The following is a 14,837-nucleotide window of genomic DNA, read 5'->3' as shown; positions in this document are numbered from 1 at the left end:
AAAATCTTCAGTAAATGATGGTGATGATGATTAATGCTATAGACCCTCTGCCCAGAAAGATTTTAATCACTTATATGCACAGAGTTGTGAATGTAATTTCAGGAGGGTCATGTAAACTCTGAGGTCCGCTGATCACAATCCAACTTTGGACCCAATCCAATTCATTCATTCATTCATTCATTCATTCAACAAATCTGTGCTAGAGCTTCCTCCATGTCAAACACCGGGTAAATGGTAGGGTGAGGGTGTAAGGCCAGAGAAATGAATGTATATGAATTATCCAGGGTCAAATGCAAATCAATAGCAAGCCAAGAATCAGAATGAAAATATTTTTTAAAAAATAATGTATATAATTCAAAGAGTTTGAACATATACACACACACCAGAAATCATCACCAAAATCCAGTTAACAGACACACCCATGACTTCCAAAATTTTCCTTGCACCCCTTTGGTTTTTGTTTGTATTCGGTTGTTTGTTTTTGAGGTAGGACACTGACCCTGAGATCCACCTTCTTAGCAAGGGTGTAAGTGCACAATAAGGTGTTGTCAACTATAGGCACTCTGCTGTAGCACAGACCTCCAGACCCAACGTTCTAGGCTCTGCTTCTATGAGCCTGCCTGTTTTAGAAGCCTCATGTAAGTGGGGTCACGTACCGTGTGTCCTCCTGTGACTGGTTTATTTCATTCAGCACCATGTCCTCCAGGTTCACCGTGTTGTCATAAAAGGCAGAATTTCCATCTTTTGAAAAGCTGAATAGTATTCCAGTCGTTGTGTGTATATACCGCCTTTTCTTTATCCACTTACCTGTCGGTGGATATTCGGGTTGTTTTTGTGCCTTGGCTATTGGGATTGCTGCTACAACGAACACGGGAGTGCAGATATCTCATCCGGATCCTGATTTGAACTCTTTGGGATATGTACCCAGAACTGGGATTGCTGGGTCATATTACCACATTTTTAATTCTTTGAGGAGCCTCCTTACTGTTTTCCATAGCGCCTGCACCATTTTACATTCCCACCCACAGAGCACCAGAATGAAAGTCTCTTGAATCCCAATCTTGACTCCTTTGAGGAATAACTTCTGTCTCTGAAAAGGGAAAAAGCTCCCTTGCAGTCAAAATGAATCTGATCAGGCCTGGCTGGCGTGGCTCAATGGATTGCGCACTAGCCTGAGAACTGAAAGGTTGCTGGTTCAATTCCCAGCTGGAGCACATGCCTGAGTTGTGAACCAAGTCCCTGGTTGGGGGCATGTGAGAGGCAACCAGTCAATGTATCTCTCACACATTGGTGTTTCTCTCCCTCTCTTTCTCCCTCCCTTCTCATCTCTCTAAAAATAAATAAATAAAACCATTTAAAAAATGGATCTGATCATTTATTTCATTGGGGCCCCTATGTCAGCAGACCCTCACATGCCTTTTCCAACAGGCCCTACCAATATTAGCCTCTGCTTGCATACCTCCCAAAATGGGGAACTCACTCCTTGACAAGCTGGCCCCCTAAATCTTGGACAGTGTGGGAAGACTTTCCTCCGAGAGACATAGACCACCCCATTCCTGAGGGCTTGTACCCCCTGCTTCTAGTTTTCCAAGACAGCGTGGAAGACTGATCATCTTCTTCAAGGGCTCCAAAACCAAAAGTGCCTTGAGGGGCAACAGGGTGAATTGGAGATTTGATCTCCTTCCAGCCTTGCTCAGCTTCCAAGCCCTGCCTGAACTCAGGGCCTCCCGGCAATCCAGGTTCCCAAAGCTCCCTCCCTCTGCAGCTGCTTCTTTAAGAAGCGTCACAGGGGCTGGTTCTGCTACTGTCCTTGGATCCTGTCCAGGGCCCTGATTTAAAAGGTATTGCAACGTTTTTTAAAAACAAACATGTGTTGTAACCCAAGGCCCCGGTAACCACAACACTGCTGGCTGCTAGCTGCCGCCTCCCAGGCTGAGAGGAGAGGAAACTGTTCCCCGCCCACCCCGCAGCACCCCACACTCTGCCCTGCACCCACCGCCAGCGGCCGTAGTTACTATATTATATCAGTCTGGAAGCTCCGTGAGGGCAGAAGCTGAGCTGGACCTGGGGGCTGCTGCCCTTCTGGACCGAAGTGCTTTTGGACCCACACCAAGTCCCTCAGGAACCATTCCAGTGCATATCCAATGTCTCCAGGGCAGTGCTATCTGTCCACCCTCCACCTGAGATCCAGAGTGACCATAGATAATGCCAATCAGTCTGTGCCGCTCCCGTTGCCCAGAGGATAAAGTAGAAATGCCTTGGCCAGGCCTTCAAGGCCTCTCCCTGTCTATCTGTGTCTCCCTTGCTCCCTGATTTCACCCAGCATTCCAGCCACACTAAGCCGCTGAGCCCCCCTGAAAAGCCACACAGCACTGGGCATGAGTGTTCTTCCCTATTTTTTAAAAAATTTTATAAGGATATGTATTGCAAAATGATCACTACAATAAGGCCGTTCACACCTCCATGACCTCACGTGATCACACTTCCCCACTTTCTTGACAGGAGCCCCTACTTAATCTACACAGCCCAGCTCAAACATCACCTCCTCCACGAAGCCTTCTCTTCCCTTTCCTCTCCCTGATCCAGTTAGGTGCCATTTTTGCTTTCATGGTATTGTCCCATACCCCTTGTTTCATTATGCGGCTACCTGGATCACAGGTGATGTAATCTCCAGCAAACAGTAAATATTTGGTTTAGACTACAGGACTCTGTGTGTGTGTGTGTGTGTGTGTGTGAGAAAGCAATTTATTTTACATTAAAAAAAAAAAAAAACCGATTTCTAGCTTCTCTTGAAAAACTGGAAGGTCAGGCCAGCCTGGGCCTTCACTTCCTTCTAACACCCGTCCAAGGCCACACACCCAGCTGTGCTCCTCTTGAAGGGTATGTGGTTCCCAGCTCGCACCCCACCCCATCTCATGCTGGCCCTCTCCTCCTCTCTGTGCCCCCCAGCCCTGTAGACATTTGGGTTCTAAGCCTTGGACCTCAATCAGATTTCCCCTATGTTCTGGGCCCCTCCCATTGACAAATATTCTACCTCCTTGCCCCATAAACTATCTAGATGCCCCAGAACTCCACTATGCCGGCAAAGAGTAAGTGGATGAATAAAGTCAAGTCAATAAAAAATACAAATGTCATAAATTCCTTTGCCAAATTACGTTTTCCAGTTTTTGTCTTGGAAAACAGTCCTTGTCCTCGCCGTCCTCTGAGTCTCCTTCTGGTCAGCTGCACGTGGGTGGGCGTCCATTGTGGTGGAGCGAGGAAGGCGGTACCAGGGTTAGGAAGCTCTGGATTTTCCAAAAGGGACAGGTCAGGGCAGTTATCTGATGAAAAGGGGCTGCTTGCACTGTGGTTAAATAGCAGGTGACAAGGTGGAAAACCATTTATTTTTCAAATCAGAGAGCCAGGTAGGCTGCTGGAGACCATGGTTCCCCGAGGCAGGAGTCACAGCAAATATGTCTGGACCTGAACGGCGTGGAGAATGTGATGTTGGGTGGGACACTCAGAAGGTGCAAACACGGTCTCCTGATAAGGGACATGAGGGGGGCGTGTAGGAGGGGACATAAGCTGTGGTTATTGACAGGAACTGATGCTTGCTTAGTAAAGAAAAGGGGTGACGTGAATCTTGCCGCCTCTCCCAAGGCGGTCCCAAATCCCAAACCACAGGTCTCCTGGGAAAATAGGCAGGGATGGCTTCTTGCTAATTAGCATTACTCAGACTCCACTCTCCTTTCAAAGGACTCCCCCATTAATTCAATTCAGTATAATTAATGTAGCAATTTGCTTCCCGGGTGAGATGACCCACCACGACCACGCTACCAATGAGGCATACATTTTAGTGTGAAAATTCCTCAGGTCCTGGTTCAGTAGATCGGAAAGGAGAGGGGGCTCCAGGGAAACTGCCTTTTAACCACCAATGCCCAGGTGATTCTGAAGCCAAGTGAGCCTGCTCATTCCTTCTGCAACACTCCAACAGAAGCATAAGGATGCAACAATTTTAGGTTTCCCCTCGTTTCCTTCTCTGATATATATTCCAAGAGGACGCTGTCAAAAACAACATTTCCATCCAGAGTCTAGCAAATCCAAGGTACCTTTCTCAGCAGAACCTCATTTTCCACCTGCAGAGCTGAAGCTTGGGGCTACACAGAGTGTCTTTAAGAGAAAATTATTCTTATTCAATTCAATATAACAAAACTTAATTAGTGACTGTGAGGTGGTTAGAGATTGCATTCTGTTGCTGGCGACAGAATCTCAATGGCAGTGGCTTAAGCAAATTTGTTGTTTATTCTATTATGTGAAAAAGTTAGGAAATCATTGACCAAAGCTGATATAGGGGCTCCACAAATTAATCAGAGTTCAAGGCACTTTCCATCGTTTTGATCAGGATAACAAAATGGCTGCTGGAATCCAGCCATCAAGTCTGTATTCCAGGCAGGAAAAGCGGGGTGTGGCGCAAGGAAAGGGGATCCCCGCTCCAAGCTGAGCCATTCTCCTATTAAAACATTTCCTGGAAGCACCAACCATAATTTCCCCTTACATATCACTGGCCACCCCCAGATGCAAGGGAAGCTGGGTAACTAACTAGCCTGTTAGTTAGCCCAGCACATTGCTGTCTGAGAGAATATCAGGATTCTGTAACTAAGGAAGAGGGAAGAATGAAAATTGAATAAGGTGACTGGAAATCTCTGCCGCAATCTCCTAAGTGTCGGGCGGGGTGAGGAGGGAGGAGACAGAGCTGTGTAACCTTTAGTCCATTAGGGAGGACACGCAGAGCACACAAACAAGTGTAATTCCGTGGAAAGCTGCCAAGTGTGCTGTGAGAACCATAGAGCAGGTGCTGCAAGGCTTTCGGAAGGGGGACATTTGAGCTGCTGTTTGATACACAGGGAGAATTATAACCCACAGAGATGGATAGCGGAGAAAGACACTCTGGGCAGACAACATGTGTGTGGGGAACAATTGGGCTCAATCAGAAGGATGTGAAAAGAAAAGGCTTTGGGGGCTAGAAAGATGTTTAGGAACCACTGAGTTGAAAGGTTCTTAACCTGGGATCCACACAGAGCCCCCCATTGCAGGGGAGGTCCCTGAACTGCCTGAAATTCTATGCAAAACTTTTTATGTATGGGCACATTGTGCTTTTCTAAAGGAATTGGCTCTGGATAATCCCTGTGTTGTTCTTCCCAATCTTTCCCAAGAGAGCCCACCACACCCTCAACTTGTATCCCTTTACAGGCAACCGAGCTACAAACACTAATTTTTCATTCCCCAACTCCCCAACCTCCACACTCTACCCTGACCTGACTCACACTGTTCCTCCTCCTTGTAATTACTCCTCCCTCCCTAGATATGGCAAGGGACGTAGTGATTTCCCCATCCCCGGAAGTATTCGGACGTAGGCTCCACGAATACCTAGAAAGGAAGTTATAAAAGAGATCTGAGTTGAGAGCGACAGAAGAGAAGCATCAGATCCCATCTCAGCCTGAGATTCTAGGATTCCCTGTGGCATAAATGTCCTTTGGTTTTAATATTCCTCCAGGAAGTCCTCCTTCCCCATCCCCAGCCACCGTGGTCTCCTTATCTCCTTTTAATGTTCATACTTTCCACGTGGAGTATATAACTTGACATTAGCTTAGCTTTATAATCTGTTTTGCATTGCTTCCCATCTTTTCCTAGATATAAGTCTAATATAAAACAAAATAACAGATTATAACTAATTCAAGGACAAGAACTTAGTCTTCTTCTCTTGTACCTTCACTATACCTTGCCCATAGGATGACCGACTATCCCAGTGTGCCTAGGACTTAGGATTTTCCTGAGACACAGGATTTTTGGTGCTAGATCAGGATGAGTTATTTACCCAAGTAGTCCAAGAAATGGGCACATCATAGTATCTGCTTGTTGATATCTGAGCGTGGTAGACTTTACTGCTGTTCACCAGTGTTTGGGGTTCTCCTCTCCCTCTGGGAACACATTGCAGTTCCCCATCACCTTGAAGTTGGGCATGATTGCGTGACTTATTTTGGCCAATGAAATGTGAGTGGACTTAATGGGTGTCACTTCTGAGTGGTAGTATTTAAGACTCAATGCACCATTCTCTGCACACTCTCTTCTCTTACCCTGGCGACAGTGTAGAATATCGCAGTGAAGCAGAGCCCGCCGCCTCCTGTGCTGGACATGCAGTGTGAGCCAAAGCTAGCTTCACTTGCATTAAGTCACTGAGATTTCTATGTTTTTCATTACTGCAGCAAAACCTAACCTAACCTGACTGGTACATCAACCACTGAAAGTCTCAAAGTTCATTAGCAACGTATTCAAAGTCAAGTTACTAAGGCAAACAAACAAACCAAAAAAACTCCTTCGAGTTTTTTCTCAGGCAGAAACTTTGAAACACATAAGCAAAAAGGGAAGTTGTGTGAAAGTGGGAAACCTGAGCCTGGTCTCCCACGAAGCTCAGGAAAGCTGGAGGCCAGACCGCTTGAGAAAAAGGCTCCAGGAACAGAATCACCTTCCTAGTTCCCACCCACCAGCCCAGGTTATTGATTTCCATTGTTAACATTACAATTTGAGAACAATTTAGAAATTGCAACCCTTCAATGTTTCAGTGAGGAACTCTCCAAAAGGAAAAGTAACTGGTTCAAGATGACCTCTCCACAAATTTTGCCATTTTTGTTGCTTTTCTACCTAGCTAATTCACAGTCATTTATTTCTTTGGCATTTCGCCTACCTACCCGTGACTTCCTGGTGAACAACTAGCCTCACTCTCATGCATGGGTTTAAAATCATATTTTTTTAAAAAAACCTTTTTATTATTATAATACTAATTTTCTTTACAATAGTAATAAGTGCATACTCATTTTTTAGTATAAGAAAATGAAGAATCATTTAAAAAACCCAAAACTTACCATCCACAGGTAGTCACTAATAATTTTTTCAATAAGAATGAATTTGTTACATTTTATAATGTATAAAACATTCACCCTTATCAGTATTTTTGCTGGTTACATGACATTCTATTTTCATGGATAAATTGTAATTTATTTAACCAAGTTTCATTTCTTGGATGTTTTGGTTGTTTTGGTTTTTGGCTTGTTTGTTGGTTTTGGTTTTGATTAAATCACAAGCACTGTTTCAAGAAACATTGTTAATTTAAGTAGACACTCTTTCCTTACTATCTGTTTAGCCCATCCTACATGTAGTTCTCGAACTGTAGCATGGGCCAAAATTACTGGGAGGGCTTGGGAAGCTATAGATTGCCGAGACCCCACCCCAGAGTTTAGGATCTGCAAGTCTGGGTAGGGCCTGAGAATTTGTATTTCTAACAAAGTTCCCTGGTGGTGCTGATGCTGCCGATTTGGGGCCATATTTTGTGAACCTCCATCCTTTATTATTCATGCTTCCAAGAACCTAATAGCACCCGCGTGCTTAGTTTTCTTTATTAGCTAACCTGTTGCAATTGGTCTTGTACTCTGTGGAGGAGGAAGTTCTTTTGTGGTCTCCTGTTCCTTCCCCACTCATGACTGCAAGTCCCTTCCATCACCACACCTTTCCAAGTGTCTTCTGGGCCTCCTGTGATTTGCTCATATACACACAGACGTGCCTGCACACCGATTTTCAAAGTTAGGTATCTTTTTCCCATAGTGCCACTCGTGGAAACCTCAGCTGGTAACAAAGTGAGGGCAGATAAAAAGCCTTTTTCCCCCCAGGCACTGGCATTTTATGTTCCTTATTCCCACTGCATATGCCTGTCTGCCTCGCAAAGTTGTTGGGGTTTTTTTTTATTGGTCTTTAACATTTAACTGGCTTATACATTTTTTTACTTTTTAAAAAATCTTCATTATATTTTTCCCCATTACCGTTTAGTCCCCTTATACCCTGCTCCCACGAAGTTGTTTTCATGGACATCATCCATCCAAAACGGAGTTGAGTATCACAGATGCTCGTGGGCTGGAAAGAGCTCTCCACCCACAAGTGAGGGTGCGTTGCAAGTAAACTTAATATTATTACGAATTTGTAAGGAAGTGGTTTAAAGCCTAGGTTCTGGGGTTAAAACTGGATTATACCTGGGCTCTGGTAGTTACTAGCTATGTGAGCTTAGGCCAATCACATCTTTGAGCGTCACCTGTAAAATGGAGTCAATAGCACCTCTGTTGCAAGGACATGGCAAGAAATAGAAATAATATGTATAAAGAAGCAGGGACAGAAACAGTCCTCAATAAATGGCAGTTGTTGTGTTGAATTTTAAAAAATGGTTTTAATTTTTTCCTGGCCTTTTCTCTGCTGAGGACCCAGAAAAGCATCCATTGCTCGTAAGGATCCTTTCCGCCCTGGCCGGAGGTTCCTATCATTTACATTTACAAGAATTCTTTCTGGTCACCTGCCTCGAGCGGTGGAGCCGCGAACCCTACGGGCTTCTTGAGGCCCCGCTCTTCGGGTATTTACGGCGCGCGGCCGCGCCGCTAGGGCTCAAGTCTGCGCTTTCAGGTTCAGTTTCAGGGTCTCGCCGGCAGCCCTGGCCGGCAGGCGCGGACCCAGCCGCGGGGCCGGGACGGCAGGGCCCTCTGGGGGCCCCGGAGTTGGGAGGCGGCGTCCGGGAGCCCCCGGAGGAGGATGGGCTGCAGACACAGCAGGCTGAGCTGCTGCAAAGCCCCCCAAAAGGTAAAGGGCGCCGACCGAGAAGTTTGCCTTCGGAAGGGAAGGGAAGTGTGGAGCGGCTCTGCCGCAGGAGATCCTCGGCCCCGCGGGCTCGCTCCGGGCAGCCCGGGGGCGCCGGACTGAGAACTGCGAGAAGCCAGCACGGAGGGAGGTGGGGAAGGCTCCGCCGGGCGGCGCTCCTGCTCCCGGCCCGGGGCTGAGCCACGCGGGGCAGCGGAGTTTACAAACACGGCCCCCGGGCTCGGGAAGGGCAGATAATTCCCAATGCCAGAGTGAGGAAATCCCTAGTGCCTGTGGCAGATGCCCTTCTCCGGTCTGGGGCTGCTTGCTGTGTGGCCATGGACAAGTGACTTGACCTCCCCACCCCTTCCTTCGACTTTCCCACGGCTCGGAAGCAGACCCTCTCTAGGGCTGCTGCTCGCAGAGTGGTCCACGGATTCGCAGCATCCACATCACGTGGAGCCTGTTCGAAATGCAGAATCTCGGGCTCTGCCCCAGACTGCTTAAACAGAACCTGCCTTTTAACAAGAGGCTCAGGTGATTGATGACAGTAAGCTTTAAAGTTTGAGAATCGCCAGTCTAGAGCCTCTTCAGGCCCTGTGGGTGCTTGTGGACTGTCCTGGGGTTGCGGTGGGGGTGGAGGAACTGGGAGGGGCCAAAGAGGGAGGAGATCTACAGCCTGCCGCCCTTCCCTCCCTTCCGATCCCCAAAGAGGCCTCAGAGCTGGGTTAGGACCCAGGAGACACTACTCAGGTTTCTCGCAGTGGGACCAGCTGCCCCTTGGGGTCTGACAAGCCCGGAAGGTTCAGATCCTAGAGCCTGAAGGACAACCTCCTTAGGGGACATCCTGAGGCGCTGAGGGATAAGGGAGGACCCCTCAAGTCCTGGCCCTTTTTACTACAATTGCCTGCCTTCCAGCCAGGTGGGAATAGGGGGTCCCATAAACTTGATAATCAGCCCCCTGGAGACCCTGGCAGGACCCAGACTTTGAGAATATTTGGCCATTTTTCATTGAATGTGAGTCTCCCTGTCTCTCTGTGCACCTGCTGTGCTTGTGCCCAAGCACAAGCTTTTTAAGCCTGTTGGGTATTCAGCGCTGTCCCCACCCTGCTCCCTGTGTGGCCGTGCCCTGTGCCTAGTCCGGGAAGATGAGTTTTGGTCCCAAGTACAATACCTCCCCTGCTTTCCTGCTTCTCCTTTACTCCCAGTTCAAAAAAACCTCACCAAGCTCTGGCCCAGAAACCGGCACATCTTCCCTGGGTCCAGCAGGGAAACTGAGGCTTGGCTCCATCAGCAGAAGCACAGGGCCAGCTGACAGGGGTGATGGGCAAATAGACCAGAGCCAGGCCTGAGACTTGTAATCGAGCTGGTGATAGGTGGACATCAGTCCTGGGGTTAGGTCCTGGCTCTGTCACAAACATGATGTGTGACCCCAGGAAAACGCTGACCATTCTTACCATTCTCTGGACATCATTTTCTCCCTCAATACAGAGAGGGAGGAGAACGTAGAATGGTTTCTAACAGTCTGACAGTCTGTGTTCTGTGTACCTGTGTCAACCTCTCAGTCTGCAAAGTGGGCCAATGGTGAATTCCATCCACACAGCGGTGGCAGGAGACTGAAGGAGGGCCCTGTACCGGCCTGCCCTTCCAGCGGCTGCAAGAGGAGACCACTGTGAGCGTGGGTTCCCATGCCTCCTAGCCCTCCTGAGGGCCTTACCGCTGTCTCCATCTGTCCCCAGCACAGCCTGAACTGGACCCCTGCCCAAACTGTGAAGGGCAAGTAAAGTCAGCACAGACTACCTAAGTGAGCAGGGACCTTGGAGACCACCTGGGCTGAAGCACCCAGTGTATGCGTGGAGGTGGAGGTCTAGAGAAGGGAAGGGTCTTGACTAGTGTCACACAGAGTAACTTAGCAGAGCCCTGGTATGTAGTCCCCTGGTCCAGGGTTCTTTGTCTCTGCCCATACCCTGTACTTCTGGTGGTTTCTTAATGATTCCAAAGCCCTTTGGCATAAAAGCCTTCACCCTGTTGCCTCAGAGCAGCCTGGCATGTCTTCCTTGCCCCAGCAATGCCAGGGCCCTGCCCCTGTATGACAGGACTTGTAAGTCGATTTTGTTTAAAGTTCATGCCTGTTTCACGTTCACACCCAGTTTCTCAGCCAGGCGCCAACCCCAGAGCTCCCAAGCCCATCCCCAACAAGCTACCAGTTCCCTGGTGCGGGGCGGAAGCAAAGAGCTCTGAGGATGAGATACACAGAAATGAGCTCAGACTAGAGGGGGACAGGTCACCACGACAATGACTCAACCTGAGTGGCAGTTTACAGAGTACTTGCACATCCTGCTGAGCTCACAAAAGCCCTGGAAGTGAGGCTGAGCTGCAGCATCCTCCCCACTTTACAGGTGAGGGAACCGGGGTTTAGGAAGGAGTGATGTGTTCAAAGTCACAGAGCCAGCTGGTGGCAAAGCTGTGCAGCTGAACCTGGTCTTCTGCACTCCCTATCCAGTGCTCATCACCTGGTACAGAGCAGGTGCTGCGTAAATATTTGCAGGAGTCAGTGTGGGTCTAACAAGAGCCAGGCTAGGGCTTAGCCCAGCGTGCGAAAGGAGTAGCTCATTTAGCCTTGGGAGATACAGGAAGGCATTTGGGACCGGGTGGGGGGGATGCTTTGACTGTGTGTTGGACGTTCAGTAGGAGTTACCCAGTCAAGGTGGAGAGAACCGCCTGAGCAAAGGCTGAACCAGAAAAAAGCTCAGTATGATGGGGCTCGTCATGGAGAGTGGAGGTAGCAGGTAGCAAGGAACGAGACCAGAGCTTTCAGTGGGGTCTACCCTGGCTAGGGACAGGGGCTTGACCACTAGGACTTCTCAGAGTCCCTCCAGGTTCAAGGATCTGAGGGTTTGCTGAGTTTGTTACAGTGCCTGGTGGTCTCGGCTGACGAGCTATTCCAGACTCCGTTGAGAGGCCAAGTCACTGCCTTATGGGGATAAGTTGAAATCCTGGTGAATGAATGTGTGGGGATCCCTAGCAGAACCGGGGTGCGTACTGAGGAGCTATCTGCATGATGTGGTCCTTTCTATACCTGTCTTGGCAGAGACCATGGCTGATGTGGCCATGTTCCCTGGGCAGACTTTGGAGAAGGCTGGACAGACAGAAGGGGCCCAGGAAACAAATTTTCCATAGACTTACCTGTAGGAACGAGGCGGGAGTATGCAGGGCCTTCCCTCCCCAACAGGTTACCAGCCCCTCTGTGGAGATGGTACCTCGTGGCCAACCCTCTGTGCAGGTGTCTGGAATGATGTCTGAATTCCCCAGTCCCCGGGGCTTCTGCTCTGGCCACAGCTCCACAGCCCTGAGCAGGGGACAGAGAACCTGGCTCAGCACTGCTCCCAAAGCTGGGCCTCAGGCAGCAGGTTCTCGATGAGTCTGTCTCTCAGCAGCCCTTCGTGATCATGTCCACGTAGCAGGCCAGGCGGGACAGAGGGAGAGATGCAGAAGGGAGTGACATGGAAGAGCCCGCGTGGGCAGAAGAACGAAACTCAACCAGAGACACCGAGGGCAGGGGTTTAGAGCTGGATTCACGTGGCCATGTATTAAGTTGGCACTCGAGGCTCTGGGCTCCATGCTGCTTCAGTCCTGACTCCGTCGCGTATCCATTCAGTGACCGTAGAAGGAACTTGGCTTCTTTATGCCTCAGTTTCCTCAGCTGTAAGATAAGCATGATAGTAGCTCCTAGGTCAAGGGTTGTTCTAAAGATTAGATGAAAGAATGTGTTTAATAGCGTCCCTGATACACTGGCTGGCAAGCGGCACGCCCCTGATAAGAGGGAAATGTGGTAATGGCTTAAGGGAAACATAGTTATACTTTAAGGACATCCCTGCCCAAACTGTACCCAAGGAAAGCAAGCAGAGATGTGGGAGCCAGGGGGACATTAATGTCCTTGAAAGACCGTTGGGGTTGGAGGCCTGGAGGCTGGCCAATGCCTTCGGACTTCTGAAGTATTGCCAAGGGGCATGAGAAGCAGCCTTGTTCTCTGTTGTTCCAGAGGGTAGAATTGTGGTCAGTGAGGGGAAGCTAAAGGAAGCCTGATTCTACCTCTCATGAGGAAGAAGGGTAGTGAGTTCCCCATCTCTGGAGGAGTTCAAGTAGAGGTCAGATGATATTTTGGCAAGATTAGAAGAGGGGATGCAAGTCTTGGACTAGCAAATATTTAGGATTCCACTTAAGATATCTAATTACTCTGATTATTACAGTGTCTGACACAGAATATCAAAATTTGGAAAAGTATAAAGAAACTTAGGAGTCACTTTTAAACCCACCATTAAGAGAGAGGCTCTGTGTACATTTCAGTGTCTTTCTTTTCCTGCCGTGTAATATACACCAGTGTGACTGTTTTACATGGTTGTGTTTTAGTTACTCAGCATTTTGCTGGGGCATTTTCCCATGTTAAATAGTTCATAGAGACATGATTTTTAATGGCTAGCTAATGTTCTGTGGCTGGCCTGTGATTTATTTAACCAGTTGGACACGTGGGTGTTTACATTACTCATGAGCATTCTTGTGTTTCATCCTAACTCTGTGCCAGTGTGGCTTTGCGTTCAGAGGGGAAAGTTGGGAACGAGGGAAGGCATCTAGAGGGAGAGGGCATCTTGGCTGGGTTTGGAAGTGGATGGACTTGACCTTGTGCTAGGGTGAGTGGGGTACAGGACAGGCTGGGCCCGTTACATCTGCTTAGTAGGAGCGGGGCAAATCTGACTGTTTAACTCAGTGTGCCAAGGGTGAGGGCCTGGGAAAGGAAGCTGCCTTTCCTGGGCGCTGAGCCCTCTGCCACAGCCATCGCGGGAACATGGGTGAGTATGTGGCCTCCAAGTGGTTTTTGCCCAACCTGAAAAATAATCCCCCCTCCAAATTATCCCCGCTAAACCCAATACAGGCTTCCGCACATGTGCACCCTGAAACCTTGCGAGATTGAACCAGATTTCTGTGCTACAAAGGAACACCTGTATACTCTGTGACATAAAGCCCATTAGAAAAACTTCAGTCATGCTTGCCTTGGAGACACACCTTTGGTACCACCTTTTCTGCACGCGTACGTGTTTTTAATTCTGGTCTTTTCCTTTGTGGTTGAATTCCCAGGCGGCTAGTGTAGGCGCCCTGACGGCTTGCTCTGTCCCTGTCACTTAAGGACTTCATCTCTGCCCTGCTGGGTGTCGAGTTTGGGCCCATGCTTCCCCACAGTGCTTGTGGTGGTTGTTGTTGTTGTGCTTATTGTTGTGTTTGCTGTTGTGCTTGTTGTTGTTGTTAAAAGGGCAGAAACGATAAAACTTCAGATTAGGGGCTGAGAGGTAGGCAGGTCAAGATGGTGACGCCCGGTGGGAGGGGCTACCCCCCCTCAGAGTTCCTAGGTCAGCAGGTGACAAAAGTGGGACTCAGCCTGGAAAAGAGCCCTGAGGGGTGTCAGCATTACATTCACGAAAGGTCACATTCCAACAGTCACCTGCTCAGTTGGTTGGAGCGGCAGCCTTGTAACCCAAGGGTTGCAGGTTCAGTTCTGGATCAGGGCTCACACCTGGGTTGCTGACCGATCCCAGTCTGGGCACCAGCACGGGGCGCATGCAATCCCCGGTCCGGACCTACCCGGTCCTCGGCCGCGCTCAGCCCCAGTCTGGGCGCACCTGCGAGGCTTCTCTCTTGCATTGACGTTTCTTTCCCCTTCTTCTCTCCCTTCCTCTCTCTCTAAGAGAGTGATGAAAAAAATGTCCTCAGGTGAGGATTTTTAAAAAATATACTTGGAAAAAGTAGGGGACCCCCCATAAAAAGAAGAGTCTAACAGGTGACCCGAGTCCTGGCTCTGACATGTTGGGGTACACTGGGGGTTTCCACCCCCCGCACTTTGTCCTCTCGGTGTCCCCCACCCTCAGGGCACTGTGAGCCTTCCTGGATAACCTGGGGGACAGGGCCAGACAGGGAGCAGGACTGGCAGGGGACAGGAGGGGTGCTGCCATGAGCCCACATGGAGGGGAGAAGACGAGAAGGAGCAGAGAAAATCCACCCATCTTTACCGTAGATGGATCGAAATCTGTCCATTACCTGAAGACCAGCCATTCTACTTCTCTCGGCAAATGAATTTTAATCCCTAAAAATCATTTATCTTGTGTCACTTTTTTGTTGTCAAACCTGAATCTTCCCGC

General features: G+C 48.9%; 2 protein-coding genes across 2 annotated transcripts in view; one reads left to right on the top strand and one right to left on the bottom strand.

Annotated features, from left to right (window-relative positions):
• Window positions 1-14,837, bottom strand: part of MYOZ3 (myozenin 3) — a 373,398-nt gene that overhangs the window by 53,962 nt on the left and 304,599 nt on the right. The window lies entirely within an intron of this gene.
• The window catches only part of CCDC69 (coiled-coil domain containing 69), a 28,372-nt gene continuing 22,009 nt past the window's right edge, over window positions 8,475-14,837 (top strand). The window contains exon 1 of the mRNA XM_053927419.2: window positions 8,475-8,652. Within this exon, the coding sequence (XP_053783394.2) occupies window positions 8,605-8,652 (48 nt within the window). The 5' untranslated portion in view covers window positions 8,475-8,604. The remainder of the gene's footprint in view (window positions 8,653-14,837) is intronic.

This window comes from Desmodus rotundus, chromosome 6, assembly GCF_022682495.2.
Source record: "Desmodus rotundus isolate HL8 chromosome 6, HLdesRot8A.1, whole genome shotgun sequence".
NCBI lineage: Eukaryota > Metazoa > Chordata > Mammalia > Chiroptera > Phyllostomidae > Desmodus > Desmodus rotundus.
Note: the sequence above shows the minus strand (reverse complement) of the source record. Positions and strands in the feature narration are given on the sequence as shown.